The sequence below is a fragment of the Panthera onca genome, chromosome C1 (assembly GCF_046562875.1).
Source record: "Panthera onca isolate mPanOnc1 chromosome C1, mPanOnc1 haplotype 2, whole genome shotgun sequence".
In the NCBI taxonomy this organism is placed as follows: Eukaryota; Metazoa; Chordata; class Mammalia; order Carnivora; family Felidae; genus Panthera; species Panthera onca.
This window is the reverse complement of record NC_138346.1, coordinates 7,904,552-7,931,632: the sequence shown is the minus strand read 5'-3', so window position 1 is coordinate 7,931,632 and position 27,081 is coordinate 7,904,552. Positions and strand designations below refer to the sequence as shown.

At 44.8% G+C, this 27,081-nt stretch overlaps 1 protein-coding gene across 6 annotated transcripts in view; it reads left to right on the top strand.

Moving 5' to 3' along the window:
* The window catches only part of DIS3L2 (DIS3 like 3'-5' exoribonuclease 2), a 348,754-nt gene that overhangs the window by 202,167 nt on the left and 119,506 nt on the right, over positions 1-27,081 (top strand). For all 6 annotated transcript variants that reach the window (XM_060624145.2, XM_060624139.2, XM_060624140.2 and 3 more), the window contains one exon: positions 7,882-7,961. In XM_060624145.2, coding sequence (XP_060480128.2) covers positions 7,882-7,961 — 80 coding nt within the window. The remainder of the gene's footprint in view (positions 1-7,881; positions 7,962-27,081) is intronic.

Sequence of the window (27,081 nt, the reverse complement as noted above, 5' to 3'; positions counted from 1 at the left end):
CAGGTCACGATCTCACACTCTGTGAGATTAAGCCCTACGTCAGGCTCTGTGCTGACAGCTCACAGCCTGGAGCCTGCTTCGGATTCTGTGTCTCCCTCTCTCTCTCTGCCCCTCCTCTGCTTGCGCTCGCTCGCTCTCTCTCTCTCAAAAATAAATAAAAACATTAACTTTCTGTTTAGGAAATTCAGAGAAGATTAATTTTGCCACGTTTTATTTCTTTCTGTCCCTTCCTTTCTTCACCTTCCATGAAGAAGCAAGCTGCTAAATCCAGAACATAAGACATTCTATAAGACATCTGGCTGGGACTCTTCAAAAAAAGCAATGTTACATTAAAAAAAAAGGATGGACTGTTTTACATTAAACAGACCAAAGAGACACAACCACCAAATACTAGGTATAAACTTTGATTAGATCCTAGATCAGGAGGAAAACAAAGAGCTAAAGAAACTTTTGGGGGACAGTTGAAGACATTTAAATATGATCTGTAAATTAGATGTAGGGAATTATTAGTCTTGTCTGTGGTAAAAATGTTGTGGTTCTGTAGAAGAATGCCCTTATTCTTACAAAATGCATGGTAAAGTGTGGAGGGGTAATCATCTCTGCAACATAAGTTTAAATAGTTCAGATGGAAAAAAAAAATCTAGATGTATGAAGGTGGGGGTGGAGAGAGGAGAAAGTAAAGCAAATATGACAAAGTGTTGACATTTGATGAATCTTGATGAGAAGTATATGGGTGTTCATTTTACCATTCTTTCAGCTCTCCTGAAAGTTTAACATGCTTCAAAATGGAAACTGAAGGGAAGAAAGTTAATTTTAGCACATTCTTTGAGTTGAATCCATGGCTTCCCTGGCCCATGCCATAATCCCCAGCTCCCACGGTTCCGGCCGGCCTTGTCCCATGGCCTCTGCTCCAGAGTGTCGGTTGTTGAAGTATAAAAAGAGGCACAGAATGATGAGAGGTTCCGTGGATAAGTGAGTGTAACAGGGAAGACTGTTTCAGTTGCTTCTGATTCAGCCTCGTCCTATCTCTGTGCTTTAGAAAGTAACTTAATAACTATGTTCCCTTGGTCTGGAATTTTGCTAGAGCTTGAGGTAGGTCTTCTGTGGACTGTAGATTAAAAACCCATGGTCACGTAAAAAGAGCCTGCCCAGGCCATCACCTCATTTCTTCCTGCTCACTCTGTGGCCTCAAATATGTCGCTTCGTCACTAATGGGGCAGAGAGGGACAGATGGACCAAGGTCTCTTTCTGCTTTAAATAGACCTTAGTCTTTTCCTGTTCTGAAAAATCTGGGATTTGTGTCAGACTTTTCAGCATCTGTTGTGGCGGTAGGGCTGAGTGAAAGAGTATTAGCATTTCCACAGCTGCCTCCAGAAAAAAATAAAAGGTCCGGGCCCGCTACACCAAGGGGGACAGACCTAGGTTTGGACAATGCCCTGGGTCGGCCCATCCTGAGGAGAGCCAGATTGAAATGGAAGATCATGAACTCAGCCTCTGACGTGACTGGACCACCCAGCACCCATCTGGCTGGGCTGTCTACATGGCACTCCGTGGGTGAGCGCCCCAGCTATGTCGTTATGTTTCCTCCCATAGTTGACATGAGATCTGCTGGTTTCTGTATAGACTCTTGGTACCATCTCATCTAAGAAAGTGTTTGTGTAGAACTTTTATTCTTTAACCTCGTAAGATCATTTCTCAAAATTTTCCCGTTCCTTTCCACCCATTCGCCATCATCGACCCAGATCCTTCGCAGCCGAATCGCTTGCTAGCAAGGAGGCACACAGAGTCACGGCAGAGGAGGGCCTCTATAAATGCTGTGAGTCTGGAGAGGGTCCCTCAAGCGCAGTTTGTAAAACACTGTTTTATGAGAAAAGAAGATGGGATGAAGACAGAAAAGGACACCCTCGGAAACAATAACACTGTGGTGTGACCACAGGGCTGCATGCCAGGAGGTCATGAGTTCTAATCCTAAATGTATTTCCCAAGACGCAGTGGCAAAGTTGAACGGAAAAGTGCTAAAGAGAGCCCTTTGGTCATTTTTTCATTCACTTATCCATCAACTATTCGTCGTATTTGTGTGCCTTCAGTGTGCTGGAGGAGATAGAGAGACAGACCCGTGCCAGAGCCAGACCTCGAGCAGCTCCCGGCCTTGTCACGGTGAGACAAGGCGACGCAGGGTCGGAGGAAGACCTGTCCCTAAGGACCCACCGGCATGCTGGGGACAATGGCCAGTGCCGTTGGAGAGGGGCAGATTGCAGGCATGGGCAGCACCGCGGAGGAGAAGCACTGTCCACTCTGTGGAGCCACAGAGGTTGCCTGGAAAAAAGATGGCTTCATAGCCAGTCCTTTTAAAGCTAGGTAGGCCTTGGACGTTGGAGGTTGGCTGGGTGAATGTCCCATTTAGGAACAGCACAGTGTTTCGGAGACCAGAGTGTATAGAGGAAAGTTTGGCACATAAGGTCCATGTCGGGACTGTGCAAACTGACTGGAAAAATACAGGTTGGGGCCTGATCCTGAAAGGCTTTGAATTCTAAGCTGAATTTCTCTTTTACTCAGGAAGGAGTTGATAAAGGTTCTTGACCAGACACATGCTTTGAGGTGATTAATCTGGCAACACCCATGACCTTAGGGAGAGCAGTTTCTGTGGCGTGGTAAGGGCCGTGGCCCAAATCCAGCGAGGTGAATAGTGACGGCCTGGTGATAGAATGTTGCCGTGGAGACTAGACAGCTGCCCCCAGCTCCAGGGAGGTAGAGGTGCTGGTGCCTTGAGGAGGAAGGCGACGCAGGGTCGGAGGAAGAGTGTGTGAGTGACAGAGGAACAGAAATTCTTTCTATGGTTTTGTGATTTCCTGGGATTCTTGGCAAGGTCTTAAGGGATTAAAGAAGGCGTTTAGTTACTTTTCATGTGTTCTTTTCCTGGACCAGTGGCTTTGAGGAGGACAATCTTAGAAGTTTTCTGTCACTTGAAAAAGTTCTACTAAGCCCTTCAGTCACGTGCCTTCAGAAATTCTGGTTACATAACGTTGCTCTGAATTGGAATTCTGCAGCCTCATGAACTGGAGTCTCATTCTTTCCCTCCCCCACCTGGCACTCTATTTCCTGTGGGTCAGGGTTAGCTTCTTTCTAACCATTGTTGCGGAACTCTTTAAATATTTGGTCTCACAGGTTCTAAAAGCTGGCAGACCAGGCTGCTCCCTGCAGGTTGTGAGACCAAAGCCTTCCAGAAGAGGAGCCAGTAAAATCCCAAGCATGTTAACAGAGTGTAACAGCTGCACAGGGCACCACCCCCGTGGGGCTGGGCTCCCAAGTGCTGAGGCCAGCAGCTCCCAGCCGCTGTGGCCCACAACCAGAAGGAACCCTCACGCACCACATCATGGCCGATTCGTAATTGTGGCGATGACAACAGGTTAAATCACTGGCTCTCGGCGCTGGGGTTTGTCAGGGTCACTCACTGTTCCCTTGCTTCTCCCAACTTGCCACAGTGAGAGAGCAAGTTTGGAGTCCCCTGCTACGGTACAGATACTTGTTGGGAGCTCGCCAGGTTTTACTGTGTCTAGAAGTTCGTTCTCTTAGTACCCATATCGAAGGTCTTTCCTTCCACCATCCCCTTCAACATGATCCTGAAAGGTTGTAACCCCTCGGCCTACCTATGTACGTACTTATACCCTGCTTTTTTAAAAGAAGTGATTTTAAGGTACCTAACAGGTACACATATAACGTAGTTAACTTTTTTTTAGTTCGGATACAAGGCAAAAGGAATATATAAGTGGGATAATTAGTTGCAGCCAGGAGAAAGCTTAGTTCACAAAGTTCAGACTATAAATAAGATCCTTTTGAGGCAAGTCACCAGAGTTTCCTGGGTCTCCTAGCAGCCCAAGCAAAGAGGGAAACTTAAAAGGATAAAATTCACGTCTGTAAAATACAAACAAACCATTAGCTCAGGAGGGGAGGAGTGGGTCCTTGCCACATATAAATTTCCCCCAAAAGCACTCATAAAAGGGGCCACATGTTCGGATGGACAAGGCCCTCATCAGCTTCCCTGCAGTGAGTAGCATAGCCATTTTGTTGACTTCTCGCCATGGCCCTTGGGGTAGGCCTGGTGACAAGGCTGCATCGGGGGCAAGGACTCCCCTGGAGGCCTGTGCGGCGTGCAGTTCATCGCTTCTCAGAGGGCAGTCTCCTGAGGAAGATGTCAGATCTGGGAGATGATCTCCCACCAAAAAAAGAAAAAAAAAGCCCAGACCACATAGACGTGACAAGAACTATGTGACAGCGGCATATTGAACGCTCTAAGTCCCGCAATTAAGAAATTGGCCCAGCATTCCCCAAACTGACTTAATCATCAGACCTTTAAACAGACAAACAAAGAAAAAAAAACCGTAGTTGGCACACTGGGGAACATTGATCCAAAACAGGGGTCAGCAAACTTTCTGTTAAGAGCCAGGTAGTGATGTTGAATATACAGTCTCTGACATAACTACTCAGCTCTGCCATTGTATCCAAAAAGCGTGGCTGTGTTCCAGTAGATCTTCACTTATGGATACTGAAGTTTGAACTTCATACAATTTTCCCATGTCATGAAATAATATTCTTTTGGGGTTCCCCCCCCCCGAACCATTTAAAAATGCACAAACCATTCTTATCTCACAGATCATTCAAAAACCAGGTGGCAGGCTCTTTTTGGTCTGTGGCTATAGTTTGCTGTCCCATGATCAAGGATAATGTTAGGGTGGTATCTCTTTCCAGCAAGCCTTCCTGACCACTGTTCCTCAGAGTTGTTTTAATTTAGACTTTTATGTTTCTGGTTTAGGAGCAGATTAAAAAAAATAATAAAACAGCAGTAGAGAGTTGGTTTGAGTGTTTACAGGCTATTCTAAGATTTCTCTCAGAAACAGTTGGTGGGTCCTCTTAAACAAGACATTTGCAAATTACAGTTGAAGCCCTAAAATTTTACTCTGTCGTATATGCCTGCATCAGTTTGACACTGAAATGTTTTAGGGGGCATTATTCATTCATTCACTGAAATAAAAGTCAAAACACTGTGAGACATTTAATTTTAAGAAAACATAACTTCCTTTTCAGCAATCAAAGTAAACCAGTAAACTGTGGCCCCCACAAAGCTAACAGTGTTCTTTTTGATTTCTGACTAGAGGGACATTCTTTCAGCTTCTTATGATGTCATTAAGGAAGGAGGATCAAAATATTCCCGCCTCCAAGTCTGACATTTTACTTTCAGTTCCGCAAGTATTTATTGAGTACTCAGTGTATATATAAAGCATTTCGCTAACTTTTATGGGGGATACAAAAGGAACAGCAAACAGACAGTTTCTTCTTTACCTTGTGATTCAAGTTCAAGATCCTTGCCAATTTAGAGCCCATTACTTTGGTGTCAGGATTAATTTCACCTCCCCGTCTCTTCTTGTTAGCAAGTATGCATTCATTCAACAAACACTTGGGAGTTACAGCCTCTGTATAGCCCTGGAACATGGCCTTCAGGGAGCTTACTTTCCAGAGGATAGCTGGTGTTTCTCTTTTCATCTGGCACTGTGCCATAAGTACATCTTTTATATGGTGGAACAGAAATTATTTCTTTGTATCCTGAGACCTCCACGTTTATATCCCACCACCACTGCCACCCCCACCCCGCCGCGGTGTGCACTTCTTCTTGAACTGTTTAGTGAGAAGAGTAGATGTCCCGATAAGCCACTCTTCCTGGGACTGTGCTCTCAATGCTCTAGTTCCTTCTACCTGAGTGGCACTCACCTCTCCCCACCCTCTTCTCTTAGTTACTAGTGAGTTCACGGCTTTACCTGATGCATAATTTTTAAGTTATTGACTGTATTTTGCAATACGAGTCTACAGGATTGCTAAACATCTTTATAAGCAGTATTATATATGCATTTTTTTGATTGGAGATTACAGTGCTGATTTTTTCTATATATAAAAATAATAGTTGCAGTGAAAATTTTGAAAAATATGGACAAGTATACAGGGGAAATAATGAGTAATTCTAGCACCTGTTCATCAACTTTATTAATAAGGCATATTCTTTCCTTGATTCAAAAGTCATACTCAAAATTTTTAATTTTTGAATTAATGATCAGTAAAGTTGGCCTTTATTTGTTGTGCATTTATATGAATTTTAAGCCCTGTATGGATTCACATAATCACCATGACAGTCAAGATACCAGAAAGCTCTGTTCCCCTGGAACAAGTACTCCCAGCCCCTGGCAACCACTGATCTGCTGTCATATAATTTTGTCGTTGTGACAGTGTCCTAGAAATGGAATTACATATCATATAAACTCATGAGAATGGCGTTTTTAACTTAGCATAGTAACTTTGAGATTCTTCAAGTTACTACACGTACGAATAATTTGTTCCTTTTCATTGCTAAGTAGTAGTTATTCCCTTGTATAGCTATACCACATCTTAGCTATCTGTATATTATTTTTAAGAGTCTCTCTCTCTCTCTCTCTCTCTCTCTTTTAAACATTTTGACATTTCTCAAATCCCAAAATACATTAAAATCAATGTTAATATGGTGGGGGGTTTTGTTTCCCTAAAAACGTGCTGCTGAATTGCTGGTGCCTGTTAGAATCAGTAGTGGCCTAGAATCAAGCTGCTGCGGGGTGAGCTGAGCGGTGGGAGGGATCACGGTGGGCTGTGAGGGTGGTCAGCCGTGAGGGAAAAGAGCAAGAAGGGGACGGAGGAAGGAAGGCCCTGAGAACTTTGCAGGCCAGCCCCCGGAGCCAGCTCTGCAGCCTCTCAGGGCTTTGAGGACATTTTGAGCAGAGGAGCGACCGACCGGAGGAAAGAGGTCTCTGCCACCCCAGCCGGTCTCATTGTGGTGGGTAGAGGATGCTCCCGTCGCTAGTGCTGATGCCTCCGGAAGAGACCGGCACGCAGCCGCAGCCCTGCTAGTACTAGAGGACGCGAGGGCAGAGCGTGGGAAGAGTCCAGAGACAGCAGAGGGCGCCAGCTAGAGAGCCTTGTGGGAGGGGCGGGTACTTCCTGTACCCCAGCCCCCGGGGGGGGGGGGGGGGGGGGGGGGAGAACTCAGGACAGGCTGCTCCAGCCGTGGGCATTTACATGGTCAGACTGGTGAGCTGGGCACGGCATGTTATGTGGGAAACGAAAGCAAAATGAGAACGCCCCAGCACTTGACAGATTAAGAGTGAGAAGTGCATGGGGGGCCGTGCAAAGATGAGTGGACAGAGGGCATACTGGATTCTGTGAGCTTGGGTGCCGTGTACGATGATTCCACGAAAACCAACTGATTTAGGGCCAATTCCAAGTGTAGTTGTATTATGGCTAACTGTATGGGCCCAAGTTTTTTTTGTAAAACTTCTTCTCAGGTCCCGTCCCCTGTGTCACAAGTCAGGTGATTTGTACTGTGGCAAATCCCGCTTGGGTGGAGATAGAAGAAGGAACAGTGAGCCATCCTCCCAAGGACAGGTTCCCACTAGCCGCTGAGGAAGAGGGCGGCAAAAATAAGAACTACCACCGGAGAGGAATTTACCGAAGGGCCTTGCTCCTCGTGTCAGAAAACTCTTCTGGGAAGCCTTGTCCGTGGAAGCCACCTCAGTCTACCTGCTCACACCTTTCTTGCTCAGGACCAAGGAACAGTAGGTGCCAGTTGACAGAGAGGAAGAAGACCCTTAGAGACAGGATGGAGTCTTGGTAGCTTCCCCCATTTGTCTCTCCCCTGTCTCACTGTAGACTAAAGATCACCTTCTCAGAGAGCCACGACAGAAGTTACTCGTCCCTTTGCCTACCATTTGCACATTCGCAAAGTAACTGTTCTTTAAAACTCTAGTACGGTGGGGTAAAGACTCTGGTATTTGCCGCATTGCTAATTATATCTTCAATCTTTCCCAGGAAAGACTGTATCTTCACCATTGACCCATCTACTGCCCGCGACCTCGATGATGCCCTCTCCTGCAAGCCGCTTGCTGACGGTAGGATGGAAATTTCTAGACCTCTCTGGGTAGCGGGCAGTCTGCATGCCTTTGTGGTCAGTCTGGCCGCCTCGTACTTCCCAGGCAGTGTAATGTGCAGGGTTGGGTTTGCTTTGTTCCTGAACTTGCCCCTGAGCCTACACAGCATGAGACCTAAAGATTGTGTTCCTGTGGTGACTTTGATGAGGGTGAGCATGAGAAGGGTCCTCTCGCTGGGATCCTTCTGGGCCTCAGTGGAGGCAGCAGTGAGGACAGAAGAATGACTTCCAGGCCTTGGCCCCTCAGGAGGTTCCAGTTTGGGTGTAGAGTGTTAAAGAAGAAAGCCCTTAAGCTCTGCTTAGGAGACGCATTGGGTTCTTTACCTGAATTTACCAACAGCTTGGGATGCTGTGGGAGTATCCTCCAAAGGCGAATCTGCGAATCGGTGGCAGGAACGCCGTCCCTGACAATGCCCTCGAGACCCGGCAGGTCGTCGTCACGGCCGATTGTGAAGGGCAGCTGGTAGGGGCTCCTTGAGCATTCTTTTGGGCTGGAGCTGAGCAGGAAGAGTGGGATCTGAGGCCAGTGGTCTTGGACAACTACAGTAGGGCCGAAGGGAAGATGTGTAGGGTATGAGAAGAGCAAACCCTATCACGCCCCCTCCAATGTCCCCTCCCTCACCACGTGCTAGTTATAGTCTTGAGTTACTCCTGGGCCCTCTCTAGGATGGTGTCTAGGTGACTGCTTTGGCTTTAGTCGTTCTTGGATACGGCTTTGGCACTATCACGGGCTTTGACGGCTTTGCCGATGATGGGTATCCACCCTTGTGGTTTCAGTCTGCTGCAAAGTGTTGATGGCCCAGCATCCTAGTCTTTTAAAACGTTGCAGAGGTGTTCGTGTAGTTCATTAACGCAAAACTCCATAGGTTCAGTGTGTGATCTCTTCTCTACTAGTGTAGGCTGTGAAGATTAGTAGAAAGAAGGCTGAGAGACAGAAAACATCATTACCTAAAAATGCTTTTATCGTCTTTTAGTGGGAGTCCTCCTTGAAACTCTAGGCAAGATTGCTCAGTATTTTCAACTAAAAAAAAAATGGAAAGGAAGATACAACATTAAAAAGAGAAAAGTCCCCATAGAAGTTTTAGAGCAAGGATACACTTTTAAAATCCAGAATGTAAGCAGCCTACTTAAAAAAAACACATACTGGGTTGGTTTCTCATCTTCTGAGCAATATTTGCTAAGTGCAAAGGCTTGAACATATCGCTCTCTGTGAGTCCACTCCCCTGAACTCCAGTGTGAAAAGTGCCCCCAGGAAGCGGGAAGCCAGGTGACAATAGACCTCACCTCTGTGTTTCTCTTCTCTCCAGGTTCGCAGCCCTGCTCTGTTTGTAGCCTCATGCTTGGAAACAGTTGTTCCCTTTATTGTGTCCCCTTTACGGTCGTTAATGGCACAAGGATAGGTCCGCTGCCCGTTAGTGCGTCTTGGCTGGCCTGGATGGTATTCTCCTCACAGGGATACCAGGGAGCAAGCACGTGTCCTGCCCTGCTCACTCTACCTACCACCTACTATGTCTCCTGTCTAGGGCAGCTGATTAGCAGCACAGATTTCACGTAGGGAATTGGTAGAAGACAGGGCAGGAAGAGTAGACTGGGGACAAATTGTGCGTGTTTATAAATTTCCAACCAGAGAATGTTCTTTGTCAGACCACCGAAAACCAGTTGTTTTCAATCTCTTGTTCAAGGAGAGCAGTCAAAATAAGGAAAATAATTCAACCGTACAAGACGAAGGAAGAGGAGAGGAAGTAGAGGCAGAGAAGCATTGTAATCACTTAGGGAAATAGGTGATAAATTGGACTGGGGTTGGTGGCAGTGTGAAGGAGGGTGGGGAGGGCAGATGTGAGAAAGGGCGAATGACAGAAGAATCAATGCAAACGGACACAGGGGTTGAGGGAGAGGAGTCCGAGAGGGAACAAAAGTTGCAACCTGGATGATGGGGAACTGGAATTGACAAGTTAGAAACCAGGACGTCGGGAGGACGAGCTGGTTAGGGAGAGATTGTGTCTACGTGGAGTTGTCTGTCTGGTGATGCCCATTTACCTAAGCTGCTGCACATCCTTCTCCAGAGGAGGCAGGGTACAAATAAGCCCTGTAACCACATACACAGAGAGCCCTGAAGAAAAGTAGACAACACACCAAAGTGCAAACAGCAATTTTTTTAGGATAATGGGATCATAAGTGTTTTTTGGTCTTTTCTCTGGTTTCCAAGCTTTTATAATGTGGTAATAATAGTTTTATAATGAAAAAATTTTTGTAATAAAAAAAAATTATGAGGTGCCAGAAATCACAGGCTGCCCAGTAGCGCACTGCACCAGGTGATCAGATACCTTGTATCTGCTTAGTTATTCTCACATTCCAGAGGAGTAATTAACATGTGGTCATTTGGCAGAGCAGCAGAAAAAGGACACGGAAAAGGAGTCAGAGAAGAATCTGAAAAGGCGAGGGTTGGTCAGTCCAGCGTTTTTATGGTGGCACTTCTACAGTTGGCCTTTGTGACAATGGTTTCTGCCAAAGCTATTTATCCAGGGAGATGAAAACTGAAAGTCAATTCCAGTTTGGATTGGGGTGAGGTTGGCTAAGTTCAGGTTCCGTTAGTTACCAGTTCATGTCAATTTTTGCTTAGAGGAAAAAATGTTTAATGTTTCAAGAAGCAAATAATGTTCTCTGGCCATATTTACATCATCTATAACCATTTTTATTTAAAGAAAGTATCGAGGCCAGACTTTCCTTTGGTCCTATTAAAATCATCTGAATGACTGTTCTGTGCAAATAAAACCTGCCGACAGATGCAACTCAATTTAGTCCTCACTGTCTCATTCTGTAGAATTCCTATGTCCCCTCAGGACTTGTTACCAGTGTCTCCTATAGGTGTGGGACTTAGACCCCACAGTCTGCAGATAAATTCTGCGGAAAGGCAGTGACGCCTGCTCCCCGGTATGTGAGGGTTATGCTGGCAGGCTGATGAGGGGTGCCCCCTACCCTCAAGAAATCTCCGCTCTGGAAGGGATTCTCCCGTCGTCTAGCCTGCGAATTCCCCACCTCCGGGAGCCTACAAATACATTTGAGTGGAACATTCCCCGGGCGTCACCCAGCACACTAACTTTAACGCAGAGCAATTCACTTTTGCTCGAGAAAATACTGAATAACGCAAGTGAATGAGAGTGGCAGTATAGTGATAACCCAGAATCTAAAGACAGCAAATCACACCCTCCCTCGTTTTATTACTGGAACAGATCACTTGCAACACACCTCACAGTTGACCTCACCACTCAAGTGCGGGAATGCCACAGTTGTCACATCACCCTCTGTTTTTCAGATTACCTCCACAGCATCCACTTATTGAATATCCAGATTGCCTTTTAACGCTCTACCTTGCCGGCAGCCCATTTGGCCTTCAGACTGCATGACTATTAGGAAACCCTTCCCTGTAATGAGCTGAAACATTGCTGTCTTCCAACAGTTTTCTTTCCTTGGGTCCCATCCGTACCTATTGGAGTCCAGAGAACAAGTCTTGTCTGTCATGTGACCACGCCCGGGGCACTAGATAGCAGCTGTCTTGTATATCTGCTTCACAACTTCTCAGCTAAGCAATCTTTTCAGAGGACGTGGGGTACAAATATATATATATATACACGTATATATTTATACATTATATATAAATAAATACATAATAATATATATACGTATATATTTATACATTATATATAAATAAATATATAATTTTATATATATATATATATATATATATATATATATATATATATATATTCTTCCATGTGCTGTAGCTTTTAAAGCTTGAGCCTGTTTCCCATGTCATGGAGTCACTTCTGCCTTGATGAGGTCTGCGGTACATGGCAGCCTCTATCCAGACTTCTCCATGGCCATCAGGGCACGGTGACTCTCCCAGCCAGTTGCTTCTTCCTGGGCTGACCCAAGTCCAGAGGAACAGGCACCTGTTTTCTTCAGTGAGACAATCCTTCTCGCTTTGCTTTAGTCTCAAGAGGAAATTGTTAGGCAGGACCTTTACTCAGCTTAGCTGATTCAGGCCCCCACCAGATCCTGCAGGAAATTGATGTTCACTGCCTCTCTCACAGCTGCTTTTTCCAATGTTTTATTCTCTAATGAGCGCTCTGCCTTTAGACGTGGCAGGATCGTGCTAGGAAGGCCTTAGACATGAAGGATTTGGGCTGGGGAAGGGGGGGGAATGGGGAATGACTGCTAATGGGTGTGAGGGTTCTTTTTCGGGTGATGAAAATGTTCTGAAATTAGATGGGTGGTAGTTGCACAACTCTCAATATACCCGAAACCACTGGGGGGGGGGGGGGGGATATGAGTGAATGGATGAATGAATAAGAACAAACAGACAAACAACCCATTCCTCCTTGAGGCTTTCTGAGGAGTTTACACCTTAACCGCAACTTAGCCGAAGTCTGGAGGGAATGCCTGGGCTGGATACCCATAGTCACATCCCTCTCACCTGTCTCTCCCCTTTCTGCTTTCTTCGCTGAACCATGAAATCCCCGCCCAAGGAGCACACCCCTCTATTCAACCAACTGCTCACGTTTCCTGTCCCCACAGAGCACAGCCATCTGACTCAAAGAAAGCAGGATCCGACCTACTGTCCAGGTGTAAGAAAATGCTCAGATAAACAGAAGTCATCCAGCCTGAGAGGTCGCAGGAATGCAGGTTACTTACTTTGCTGTAGGGGGCGCCACTCTTCTGGCCTGGTTTGCCTCTGTTGCCTTCCTGGTTGCATGACTTTCCCTTCTCTGAGGAGGAAGGAGTAGGGAGCGGTGTCTCAGGGAATGGGAAGAGACTAGAAGCAAAGCCTGTGAGAATTTCATAGGATTCCTAAACTCAGTAACTTCCCCGTGTGGTTCTGTTTGTCACCTGCTGAGAGTTTCTTGTTACGAGTGCCTTCGGAGGGAGTGAGGAAGAAGGAGCTGGAGAGACTGTACCACTGTATTCCAGGCTGAGACCAGAGAATCTGACCAATACAATGGGTGGTAGTCATTTTAGACGGCAAACTGCTGACAGGACGTCTCTGGCTCTGCCTCTGGGAAGGAAAAGAGAGCATGGAAGTCCTGGCGCTTGTGAGTGAACGTCTGGGTGAATCCCAGCAACCAGGCTGGACCCCCGCCCCCCGTGCTCCCAGGCTCTGCCCTCCCTTCTGGGCATATCTTACCCCACCACTCACTCACCCCAGCCCTTTACATTTCTCTTTGGTCTGGCTTCCTCCTCTCTCTATGCAAACTTCAGTCTCCTTCATCCTCCATAACCTTTCCCCAGCTCTGCTCCACCTCGGGAACTTTCACCTGCGTGTGTCCATCAGGACATCTTGAAAGAATCTTCGGAACTGGCTGCTGCTCCTTTCTCACTTCCTTCCCTTTGCAACATGGCTTCGGGAAGTTCAACGCAATAGGTTGTCCCTGACCTCAGGTCCCCCCAAATCTGTGCACCTCTTTGTTCTTCCTTCTTGAAACCCTCTTTTCTTTGGATTCAGAAAGCCCTGCTTGCTCTTGGTTCTAATCTTTGGACTACTTTTGTCCAGGTACTTTCTTTAGCCTTCCTTTCTCAGTCTCTCTCCTCCCGAGAGTCTGCATAGCTTCCAGGCCATTCTCCTCCACCCCATGCTCCTTGTCCTTGCATTTGTGGCCCCTTCGCGTACAGCCCTGTTTCCCAGGAGAGCTATGTGGCTGACTTGAGATTTGACTGGTCGCTTTCTCAGTAAGGCCCTCCCTTGCCTTATTCACCCTGCCCCCACTCCCTCTCCTTTCCTACTTGATCTCTTTCCCCACCACTCATCACCCACTATTGATTTACTAATCTTGGTTCTGTCTGTCTGCCCACCATTCACTGCCACAGACGCCAGGCTCAGCGTAGGCGCTCAGTGAATCTTTGCGGGTGTTTGCAGGCGCTTGAGGGGAATGGCCTTCCAGGCAGAGGGAAGAGTGTATGCAAAGCCCCAGGTGACAAAAGCATGGTGTTCTAGAGGGAACTACACAGCGCTTGAAATACTAGGAGCGTGAGGTTCGGGTGAGGTGATAGTTGTGGATAAAGCAGGGAGGAGACCATGAATTCCTTTGCAGGCCCTGCTGGAAAGTTTAGATTTTGTGGAGAAGACAGCATTTTAACTTGGAGAGCAACAGCATCTGTCATTCAAGAAATAAGATCAAAGACCCAGCTAGATATACAATAGCGGAAAACACTTGACCCAGCTTCCTGTCGTCTCTAGGTTAATATCAAGTAAAATGGAATAAGTAAATGTGGGAATGACCATAGTTTGGATGTGGGAGCGGGGTGGGGGACAGACAGAAACATTTTAACCGACACTTGAGAATAAACAGGAGTAAGCCCAGATGAAGAATGGGGAGAAAGAACATTTCAGGCTAAGGGAATGGAATATGTGGAGGCTCTGAGGCACAAAGACTTTGGTCTTGAAAGGAACCCAAAAGTCAGTGTGGCCGGAACATGGTGGGATGGGAGGAGTCTGTGAGGTAGTCGGGAAAGGGGCTTGCAGGCTCTGGGAAGGAGTTTTGTCCTGAGGGCAATGGTGAGCAAAGAGTCTTAAGCGGGAGAGAGTCAGGATCCAACTTGCAGTTTGGAGAGATCACTCTGGCAGCAGTGAGGAGGCTGGATTAGAGCGATGGCATTGAAATGGTCTAGGTAAGAGGTGCAGAGTGCCCAACCACGGCAAAGGCTGTGCAGCCAGAACTGGAGGGAGGCATTAGCCAGGAAGGGAGATCAGGGCAGGGCTCGGGGTCTGGGCAACTGCAGGAGCATCTTAACTGGTCTCCCAAGTCTGCCCTTTTCTTCCTATGTATTGAAGTCAAGGCAGTCCTTACAAAACGTCCATCCCATCAAGGTCATTCCCTGCTTCACTCCCTCCGAGGCTCCCGTCGCACTAAGGATGCAAACCCAGGGCTTTACTCTGACCACTAACTCTAATCCTGTGACATTGCTCCCCACAGTGCCTCTCTTCCTTGCTCCCCTCCAGCCACATGGCCTCTTTGTTGTCCCTCAGATGTGCCCGGCTGTTCCTGTCTCAGCACTTCTGCACTTAGTTTTCCTCTGTCCAAATCCCTCTTCTCCAGTTCCTTCCCGGCTCTTAGGTTCTGCTCAGATGTCATCTCAAGGAGACCCTTCCTGACCACCCTTGTCACCAGTCTCATCTACACCACCGCCTTCTGATTGTCTTTAAGACGTTTGTGTGGGTCTGCCCCACTGGATGGAAATCTTTATGAGAGCAAGGACGTCGTTTTGTTCACTGCTGACCCCTCAGTGCCCAGAGCACTGGGTGCCACATAGTCGGCACACATGCAGATGTTTGTTGAGTGAATGAATGGATGAGTTAATAAACTTTTGATAGTGGAGGTAAGAGAAGAATCTAGAATGTTATCTAAGCTTCTGGCTTGGGCATCGGCACTGGGTGGACTGTAATGCCCTTCAGTAGGAAATATTGAGGGGAGCTGGTTTTGGGGGCAAAGACCGTGAGTTCTGATCAGCACAGGCTGAGTTTGCAGTCCCTGGGAGACATCCGGGTAGAAATACCCAGGGGATAAGGAACAGGGTTAAGGCTGGAGATGGGATCTGGGAGCTTTCAGTGTGTGGGCCTGGGACAGGTGACCCAGGAGAAGTCAGACTGAGAGGAAGACCAGCCTGAGCCCTGGGAGAGAGGCCCAACAGAAACCCCGCCCCCCCCCCCCCCCCCCCCGCCCCGGATGAGGCTGTGGGGATTGGAGGCAAACAGGGAAGGGAGAGGAGACAGGCAGAGGGGGCTAAATGGCAGAGAGTCACAAAGGATGCAGGAAAGCCACATAGAAGAGAGCTGTAAACGTCTTTGGGCTTGGCAAGTAGGATACTGTTGATGACCTTGGTGAAACTGCTCTACTGTCAGTGGCTTCCAGGAGGGGAAGCCAGGCTGTGGGTGGTGGAGGACAGAGTGGAAAACAGGAATGGCGATTGCTTTCTTGGGGAAGCTTGGCTGTGAGAGGTACGAGAGGCAGGGAGGACACGATCAGAGGAGGCTTTTTCATTGCTTTTAAGATGGAATTGATTTTTAAGATGTCTCTGTATTGGGAGATAAGAGACTTTGGAGAAGGAAAAATGGAAAACATAGGAAAGCGATGAGTTGATTATTTTTCAAGGCCTTGAAGAAGAAGGCGGGAGTGATTCAGAGTGTAAGTGCAGAGTGAGGCCAAGACATGGATAGTGAACACCCCTTCTTTTGAGACCAAGAGGACTCAAGCACTTGCTCCTTTACACCTGATAAGATCCCTTTTAACAGGGAGAGGGAGTGGAACACCTACTGAGGGCCGGGGGCGGGGTGCAGGGAAGGGGTTTGGGGGGTCGGGGGGGCGGGGGGGGGGACAGAGAAAAGGGTACGGGAGGGAGCTGACCAGGATCCCGTTGCACAGAGCTTTAGGGAGCACTCTTCAGGAATGCTGAGTTGGAATGCTACCAGGTCCAGGTGATTTTCTTCAGTAATCCTCAGCCCCCTAGGTGAGGGAGAAATTGCAGTGGTCCAAATCTGGGGGTTTGCTGGGAGGGTGAGCATGACAGGCACCAGGACAAGGCTGCTAGGACCTTGCTTCTCCTCTGAACCTGCTTCTTCTCTGTCCCCTCCTTTTATAAAGACATCACCTGCCACCTGGTCAACCAGAGTTTTTTTTTTGAAGGAATCCCGGAATCACACTTGATTCCCCTTCTTCTCAGCACTGTTGTCACAGCCTTTTCAATAATTTCCTTCCCACCTCCCTGTCTATCTTCCACCTTCCACCCAGGTATCTTTTCTATTACGTACACACAGAACCAGATCAGAATGCTTTTCTGTTTGAAAATCTCCTCACTATTTTTAGTAGAGCTTTGTTATCCAAGTTCTTTAAGATCAGTCACCAGCACTTCCTCTCCCACCTTCCCCACCTCCCAACATGCATGTGCGCACCATGCCCACACGCACGCGTGCACATACATGCAGGCACACACCCACCCCTAGTAATAGCTGGCCACTCCAGGCTCTGAATAACCACAGCCTCTGAGCCTGCCCTTTGCCCTCTATGTAGAATGCCTGGCCTTCCTGCCTACTTCTGTGTTGGACTCCAACAGCAAGATAGAACTTTCCTTTCTTTTCTTTCTTCCTGGGGAAATGAATTGTTCCTATCCTGTTAGCACATTTTCTTCATGTCTTTCATGCAGCCATAAACATCAGCGTCTCTGGATTTAATTCCCCTTTTTGCTTGTTTCCTAAGAGCAGGGCATTCCTTGATATCTCTATATCCAGAGTATCATGCATGATTTCCTATATTCCATCTCATCAATCTAACCAGGCAACCTGTCTTATACTTTCCGTGTGCTTTTTCTATTTGTTACCTTGCCCTTTTTATTTTCAGTATGCATCTGCCCTTAGGTTGTGGGTTGCCCATGGGCTTATATGCTGACATATAAGCCAACTCCACATGCTCTCTTAAAACAAGTCTGTTTCTTTGGAATTAGGTGTATCTTTCCCCCATCACAATCAAGTCTTTCAGTCCTTGTCATCACGTCTCAGTGGTGCTGTGAGATCACTGAATTACATCTTGTGTTCGTGATATTTGTTCCCCCAGCTCTGTGCATTGGTGTACGTGAGGCTCACTTCCTCATCTCCTCTTGTGTGAGTCTCCTGCGTGGCCCACTCTGCTCTCTCATTTCATGCCTACAGGCTTCACAGCAACTTGTTTCATGGTGTTATTTTGTCATTTCTCTCTGTCTCTCTCCAGTCTGTATCCTGGCCACTTCCAAATTCAACGAGTACTAACTTCCTGATAAAATTAACTTCCTGAATGAACCTTAACATGATAGTAAACAAGCAAGCAAACAGAAAAAAAGTTTGTGATACAAAAGCCAGAATTTGTTTTTCTTTAATTCTATTGGCAAACAGGCTTGCTAGTTAAGAAAAGGCTCTTTGGGGTGCCTGTGTGGCTCAGTCAGTTAAGCATCCGACTTTGACTTAGGTCTTGATCTCGCAGTCCGTGAGTTCGAGCCCTGCGTCGGGCTCTGTGCTGACAGCTCAGAACCTGGAGCCTGCTTCAGAATCTGTGTCTCCCTCTCTCTGCCCCTCCGTTGCTCACGCTGTGTCTCTTCCTATCTCTCAATAATAAATAAACATAAAATTTAAAATAAATAAAAAGAAGAAAAGGCTTTTTAACAACCAAGTACATCTGCAGTGGCAATATGTTCATCCATCAATTTGGTGAAACAGAAAGTTGGTATCAGTTAAGTCTTAATGGTATATTGAGACATTGGAAATAAGTTTGTTTTTAATGCCACTCTCTTGGGAACATTCAGAGTTTCCACTGGTATATGGAGATAACACTGAGGTAATACCAGAACATAGAAATCAGGTGACATTTTGAAAACGAAATGCAGAATTTATCTGCAGAATTTCCTCTTGCTTTGAGATCTGTGAAACATCAGATAAAATCTATTTTAGTTTGCATAAGGCTGAAACAGAACATATGGCAGTGATTTTAATCTCTTTAGGGTCACAGGTGCCTTTGAGAATCTCATGATAGCAACAGAATCTCTTTTCAGAAAAATGCACACGCAAGTATATATACAATATTTGCCTATCACTTACATTTTTAGTCAGATTGTAGAGTGGATAGCCTGAAAAACCCTTCTTCATTAAAACTCTTTAAACAATGCATCTTTTAAAAATTAATGGGTAAGCTGGCCAAGAGCAGATAACCAAAGAAGAATATGTGTGCTAAAGTAGCTAACCTAATGGTATCTTCTGATGCCTGTGACCCAGACAGTTTGCTCAGGGCCTGAATCAACACTGTCTGCATTGTCCACAAAATTCCAAGCCAGGTGCTTAGTTTAGCATGGTACCAGGTAGACAGCGTTTCTAGAAGCCAGGCAGAAAGAATCATAAGAACATTCTGGGGGCACCTGGGTGGCTCAGTCTGTTCAGTGTCCGACTTCGACTCAGGTCATAATCTTGCAGTTCCGGAATTCAAGCCCCACTTTGGGCTTGCTGCTGTTAGCCTGCTTTGGATCTTCCGTCTCTCTCTCTCTCTCTCTCTCTCTCTCTCTCTCTCTCTCTGTCCTTCCCCCGCTTGCACTCTCTCTTAATAATAAAACATTGAAAAAAAAAAAGCATATGCTTCCTGGAGGAAATAACCCTTGACCAAAGCTTTAAAGATTTGTCAAAGAGAAAGTTCTAGTAAATGTAAGTTTATATAAAAGTGAAGAAACATGCAAAGATGGAGCTAAAGCAATTTTAGCTTTTTTAGAGGAAAATTTTTATAACTTTAAGTGCTTGTATTAGAAAAGGAGAGCCTATAAAGATTATCTTCGCAAATGTTTTAGATAAAGGGAAGGTGTAAGATGACATAGCATATGAACATATACGGTGGGTACAAGTACTGAACCAAATGTGAGAATTGTCTGCTGTAGTTGTAACAATAGAAGCCCCCTCTACTCCTCTAAGAAATACACAAAATGAGTAGCCACACTCTGCTGTGCCTTTCATGCATGTCATAGTGAAAAGCAGAATTCATTTGCTTGAATAAGAGAAGTTCCTATTTTTACTTTAGGCCGTGCCAAAGTGAAAATCTTAAAAAAATAGACACAAAATCCCAAACATGGCTGTTAGAGCTTATTTTCATTTTTCTAGTATTAGAGTGCTATTAATTGTCAAGCCAAGGGTCTTTTTCCAAAACCCATTAATATTTGAAAAAAATTTGGTGTGTTAGGATTTAACTTTGGAACAGAATTACATACGTTTGAAACATATAAACATATGATTTAATATTTAATATTCAGCTTCTCCATTATTTTATATATCATATGTACTGTATTTATAGTGTTCATATTCATAAACATTTCAAATGCCTTTTAAATAATAGTAAAAATCCAGTAAATAACTTCCCAGCCAGTAGAGTGAGGCCAATGGAAGGAGAAAAACAAAAACACTTCAATCTAAAAGAAGACATGACAAGAGGAAAAAAATAGAAGCAGGACAAATAAAAAGCACATATGAAGGTGCCAAATTAATAAGCACATCAAATTTTACTCCATAGTTAAAAAGCAAAGACTTTTAGAGTGGATAAATCAACATGAAGTCACAAAGATTACATGTAAAAAGGTGGGAAAAGTGATACCAGTAACATACTAAGCAAAAGAGAGATTACAGGACGCCTGGGTGGCTCAGTCAGTTACATGTCCGAGTTCAGCTCAGGTCATGATCTCACAACTAGTGAGTTCGAGCCCCATGTTAGACTCTGTGCTGACAGCTCGGAGCCTGGAGCCTGTTTCGGATTCTGTGTCTCCCTCTCTCTCTGCCCCTCCCCCGCTCATGCTGTCTGTCTGTCTGTCTGTCTGTCTCTCTCTCTCTCTCTGTCTCAAAAATAAACATTAAAAAATAATAAAAAATAAATTATTAAAAAAGAGGTAGTGTATTTTTTATTAATATTTGGTAAATAGATTTTCAGATAGAAGACATTACTAAATGTAAAGAGAGTCACTAAATGATGATTAGAAGTATCACTTCATTGGGAAAATACGTCTCAATATATATTACTAAATAATATAGCTTCAAAATATATAAAATAACAGTTGACCAAAATACAAGAAGAAATTGATAAATTCAGCTTCATAGTGAGTTAATTTAATAGACCTTCCCCAGGAAATAATAGTTCAAACAGACCAGAAATTCATTCAAACTATAGAAAATTTGAATAGCACAGTTAACAGGCTAGCTCTAATAACCATATCTAGAATCCTGGACCCACAAGTGAAGATTACACATTGCTCTCAAGCACACAGAAAACGTGAAAAATGACTTTGTGTTACACATGTTTTTAAGAGTCATTGGTATCATACGCATTATTTCTTGGATTACAGTGCAATTCAATGAGAAATAAATACAGAAACACTTTTAACTTAAAAACACAATACATTCGAAAATTTTCAGTACCTTCTCAGATGAATGGCATAAATCAGAATATACCTGATGTTATGCTTCCTATTAATGCTTGATGGAAGAGTGAGTCACCTACCTCCTCAAGGCTGAGTTTACTTCCCTTCCACACAGAATACATAATGCTCCCTTACGTAGCAGTTAAGGGTTTCTACCCTGACTGCTTTCCTCATGCCATCGAGGAGCTCCCTAACTCTGAAATGTGGCCATACTGACCTACAGGCGACCCACCGGAGAGCCAAGAATTGCTTGAAAGCCTTTACTACCAAGGGACCAGCAAAACGGAAACTTGCCTTCTCTCATAAAAGAAACTCAGAGTTCCCAAGGTTAGCAGTAGGGGAAGGATTCTCAGATGGGGAGACAGCCGGACCACATGGATATTCACCCCTTGGACATCCACTTCCTTATTCCTAATCACTGTTCCCTCTGCTCACCGACTGGAAGAGCTGGCAGAACTCATTGCCACCTTGGTCCTAGTATGGTCCCCATAATTCTTTGCTTAGTACCTCAAGCACAACTGAAACTGGACTATAACTTTTCGACAGGACTTTCCTGAAGGTCAGAAGACAGCTAAAGGAAGACCGGCAGAGAGTGACACAAAGCATCAGGAAGTGGCTCGTCCACCTGGGTCCCGACCTGTCCCCACACCGTGAGCATCGTCCAGGCACTCACACCTCAACAGCTGCCCTTTGAAAGTCTTGACCTAAGTGGTCCTAGAAAGAGGCCTTGGGCTTCCTTCTTTCATTCTGCATTTCCCCTCTGAGGACTTGCCCCTTCCCGTGAACAGTATCATTCGGGACGTTCACTCCCTTTAGGGAAGAGTATGCCCAGGCCTTGCTCTGCAAGCCCCAGTGTGAGACCTGTCTTATCAGTGCCCTGTAGTGGCGGTATAACCTCTGCATCCTCACGGAGGCCACAGTAGGCCATCTGGTAGGGGACCTGATCTGCTGCTTCTCCTGCTGCACCCACAGCACCCATCCCAGAGAGGACTAAAGCATTACATCACACTGTGCTCTGCACCGCTCCTAATGTTGCACAGGATATTTGACCATGTCTAGCAATCTGTAGCTCTGGCCGGACCCCACCTTCTACCCTATGCCCTCGACACTCACGCACACACACACACACACACACACACACACACACACACACACACACACCATCAGCAAGGATCCTAGGCTCTCGTCACTTAGGTCATTGGGTAGGGGAGTAAGTTTTACAGTCAGAGCCTTGCTTCAAGCACTGTGGAGAGAACACCACAGCTTTTTGCTGTGTGAACCTGCTACAGCTCCATCACTACCCTGCTGAATCTCCGTCCCTGTCCTCTGTCACAGGAGGGCCCAGACAGACAGGTGTACACACAGAGACAAAAATTCTGTATCTTCTCCTGATGCCTTGAGGAGGCGGCCTGGCATAGGTCTGCTCTCTCAGTACTGGACCACCCCTCCCAGCCATTCTTCTCACCTCGAATTGTCTTTCTCAGCTTTGTAGCTGAAGCTCTTGCGGCCGTTTTCCTATTTCAGCCCTCCCTAGCCTTTTGGAATTTGACTTCATCTCAGACAGAGTACTTTAAACCCCTGGATTCAGGCCCGCCCCTGCCGCCCTTCTCTTACCACATTGGTTATGCTTCTACCTGGTTCATCCACTGCAGTGAGCTGGACTCTGAAGGGCCATGTTTCAAAGGGATGTCCTTCCTGATTATTGAGCACTATACTGTAAGAGCAACTCAGACTTCATTAGGAAAGTTTAATCCATTAGCTGGGAACAAATGGCACATGTAGCTTAAAAATAAGATCTACGTGCAACGTTTAATTTAACCAAAAATAACCTCTCTGTTTAAAATCTGTTCCTTGTGTTCTAGAAGAGAACCCCTGATAACTTTTCCATGGATTTGGGAAAAGAAAAAAATTCCATCTCAGGGCACCCTTCCACTTGGAGACACTCCTGGGCGTGTCTCTGACATCTTCATCTTGCCTAGTGTGTTCTATGCTGTTATTCCTACACTCCACTTCTGTGTCAAGTCATTTCGAATCTCGGTTTTCAAACACTGATTTTTTCCTCTAGCAATCTCTCATGTCACGGGGCGTCCTGACCTCAGGCAAATCCCAGGTAATCCAAGTACTTGATCTCAGACACAAACCCTATTTTCATAGTATGGCCCTGGGTAGTGAACTTGGGAAGAGAAATGGAAAACTCTGTAGAGCCGTCAATTCATGAAGAGGTACATGTCTTCTCCACTCATCCGGGGTATCGATGAGTGAATAATTTTAACTCTCCATGTTGTATGATCATTTCTTACTGAATCATACCTTGACTCAAAAAATCCAAGCAACTGAATAATCGCGCGAGGCCTCTGGCATGGAAGTGGGCTTCTGGGATGCTTGCCAATGAGTTCCTGTTTTGAGGACACAGAATCTAAGTGGAAAGATTAAGTGGAGAGACAGCTCCACCCCTCTAAGTCTTATTCCTATGTTCCATTCAAATCTTGCTAGCCTGATTTCTGTGGGGTCTGGGCTTTGGAAATTCTCTTTTTTCATGGATGTCTCAGTGCACCTTGTTAAACCAAATTTGGACTGTGGCCTGTTCATCTGCTTCCAGCTCTGCTGATTGGTTCCAGTTTCCTTGCTCATTAAAGCCAAGATAATCTGGCACCCACCAGTCAGGCATCCTCAAGTATCTGGCACCAAGGTAAACTTGGAAGCCAGTTCAGGAGTCTCAGTGATCCAACACACTCATTGCATGATGAGAGGCAGTTGCGGTATACCAGAAAGAGCACTGGAATAGGAGCAGGAGAGCTGGGTTCTTGTCTCATCTTTGCCTCTACTGCATCATGTAAGTTTGGGCATGTCTGTGGTTTCTCTGAAATTCTCCTTCCCCAGCTATATGGGTATCTGGGCTAGACGGTTTTTCGGGTGTTTCAAGTTCCAAAATTCTCAGTATATGAAGAGCTAAAGGAACAAAGCTCCATTTATGCCTGTTGTTGCAAAAACACAACTTCACTTTTAAAATATTAGCAGTAACCGCCTAAAGTTGCTTGTGCTACTCATGCTTTTCCACAAAAGTAGGTGGTAGGATGACAAAACGGGAAGAGACACAGTCCGAATTCCAGAGGAATATGCCTCACGTTTCCCAATCGATAAGATGTGGATAATAATGCGTAATTTAAAATTGCCGGGAAGATTAAATGGGATGATACCTGGCAATTAGAGCTGTGCCAGACAAAAAGTAAGGGCTCAGTAAAAACTATTAGTAACATAAAATGGAAATATTGAGGTGGAATTTTAGTGAGGTTATGCAGAAATAACAAATATCTAGTTCCTATTGAGAAGTCAAGGTGGAAATTGAAGTGAGAATTCAGAAACAGATCATACAAATATGATCACCTGGTTTTCAACAGAGGTGTCCCTGCAGTGTAGTGAAGAAAGGATGGTTTTATCAATATATGATGCTGGATCCATTGGGTATCCCTACAGGAAAAAAGTGAAATTTGACTCCCACATCACACTTTCTACAAAAATCAACTCCACGTGCCTCATAGGTCTAAGTGTAAAAGGTAAAACTTACACTTCTAGAAGATAAGATAGAAGGATAACCTCATGACCCTGGGATAAGCAAAGATTACTTCAGCGGGACACAGAAAGCATTAACCTCAAAGGAAAAGGGTAATAAATTAGCTTTCATTAAATTTAAGAAGTTCTGTTTCTCAAAAGACACCATTAAAATAATGCAAAGGCAAGCCACAGAGGAGAAGACATTTGTAATAACATATAGCCAGCAAAGGACTCCTATGGAGAGTATGTAAAGAGTTCCACAGGCATTTTATAAAACAGCCAGTGGTCAAAAGCATCTGAAAAGTACTTAATATCGGTAGTCCACAGGGAAACTGGAAATTAAAACCACAGTGAGTTACTACTATGTCCCTACGAGAATAGCTCAATTTTTCTTTTTAAAGGTGACAATACCAAACGTTAGTGGGGATGTGAAGCAATTAGAACTCTCATACACTGACCAGGAGTGGAAGTTGGTGCAACCACTTTGGAAAACAGTTGTATGTAATAGAATTGAATAGATTTACACTTATGACCTAGCAGTTTCATTCTTAGCAAAGACTCAACAGAAATGAGTACATATGGACAAGAATACTCATGGAAGCATTATTCATGATAGCGAAACACTGAAGACGACCCAAATATCCAGAAGCTTCTGGAATTCTGGTTATGTTCTATTTTTTGAACTGAGGAGCGATCACCTAAGTGTATTCACCTTGTAAAAATTGATTGAGCTGTATACTTATGGCTTGTATAATTTACGTATTTCACGCTTCAGTAAAAAGTTTATTTTAACAAGTGAAGGGGCATACAAAAAAAAGTAGAAACAACCCAATCTCTGTCAACTCATGAATAGTAAAGAAATGTGTATGTCCATACAGTGGAATATTATTCAGTCATAAAAAGAAATGAAGTACCAACGCATGCTACTACATAGAAAGACCTGGAAAGCATTGTTAGGTGAAAGAAGACAATCACAAAGGACCACGTAACCATTCCATTTATATGAGATGTCCAGAATAGGCACAGAGACAGGGTAGATTAGTGGGTGCCTAGGGCTGGGAAGGTTGGGGAGAGATAGGAAGTGACTGAAAACAGATATGCAGTTTCTTTTGAGAATGACGAAATAGTGTAAAATTGACCGTAGTGATGGTTGCACAATGTACATACACCAAAAACCATTAAACTGTACACTTAGATGAGTGAATGGTATAGTATGTGAATTCGATCTCAATAGAACTGCTGGAAACAGAAAGTCAAAGGTACTGATAATTATGGAGTGATTAAAACCCCTTAGAAAAAGGCTGGACCTTGGGACATGATAGTTCAGAACATTGACATTAGAGTCCAACAGCGTTCTAATCCACGCGCTGCCATTTACTGTGCAACATTAGGCAAATCATCTAACTTCTCTGAGCCTGAATGTCTTCGCCTGTTAAACATAAAAAAAAAAAAAAAAAAAAAAAAAAAAAAAGCTTATTTATTTATTTATTTATTTACTTTGAGAGAGAGAAATAAATCATGAGTAGGGGAGGGGCAGAGAGACAGGGAGAGAGAAAATCCCAAGCAGGCTCCTGTGCTGTCAGTGCAGAGCCCGATGCAGGGGTCAGTCCCACAAACCGGTAAAGAGTCGGATGCTTAACTGACTGAGCCACCCAGGTGCCCCAAAACATGAAAATTAATAGTACCTACCCCATAGAACTTTTGTGCAGTAGATTCATTTAATCGAGAGATATTTGAATATCTTTTATGCATAAGGTCCAGTGGATGATAACTGTGGTTATAACTAGCCAGGAGGTGTTGCATCTGAACAGTCTTAACTCCATTTTGGTGGCAGAAGTGACAAGTAAATTTGAGAGTATGTCCTGAGGACTGGACACTTTTGCCCTTCTCTGCCGCGTCAGCATCTATCGAAAAGTACAAAAGATATTCATATCAACAACCCTAAGTTATTAATATTGAATTATATTCTACTGTTAGGAAAAGGAAATATATATTTATAGAGGATTTCTATCCAGAAGGGTTGAAACCATAAAGGATGGATGGTTAAAGCATTGGCATTCAGTTACCTAGAAAATTTAGCAATTCAAATACTTTATGTGAAAACCGAATTAAAACTGTAATTGATATATGGCTAGTTCATAAATAGAAAATGACCATTGGTTGCAGGTTTTTTATTTCAGGGAATATTCACTGTCCCCCTAAAGGAGTCACTTTTGCTTATGTTGCAAATCATACTCTCTTCTACCCATTTGTCTTAGAGTGTGTGCTCTGCGGTTAAATGTACGATTCTTTAAAAACTGGTACCATGAGCACTTGCAGCCTTACAGGGGTTAAGGACAAAAGCAATTACCAATTAGTCAGACACCTGAAACTCAGGAGCAAATCCCATCAAGTAGCGGTTAAAGGCGTAGGTTTGGGAGCCAGACCTTGATACAAGGTATCTAACCTCCCTGGGCCTCAGGTTCCTCATCTGTAGGAAGAGATCTGTTTTACGGCATTGTGAGGATTACATGAATTAATACAAGGTGCTCTAGAAAGAAAGCAGTCAATGCGCTATTTTTATGGGGCAATCA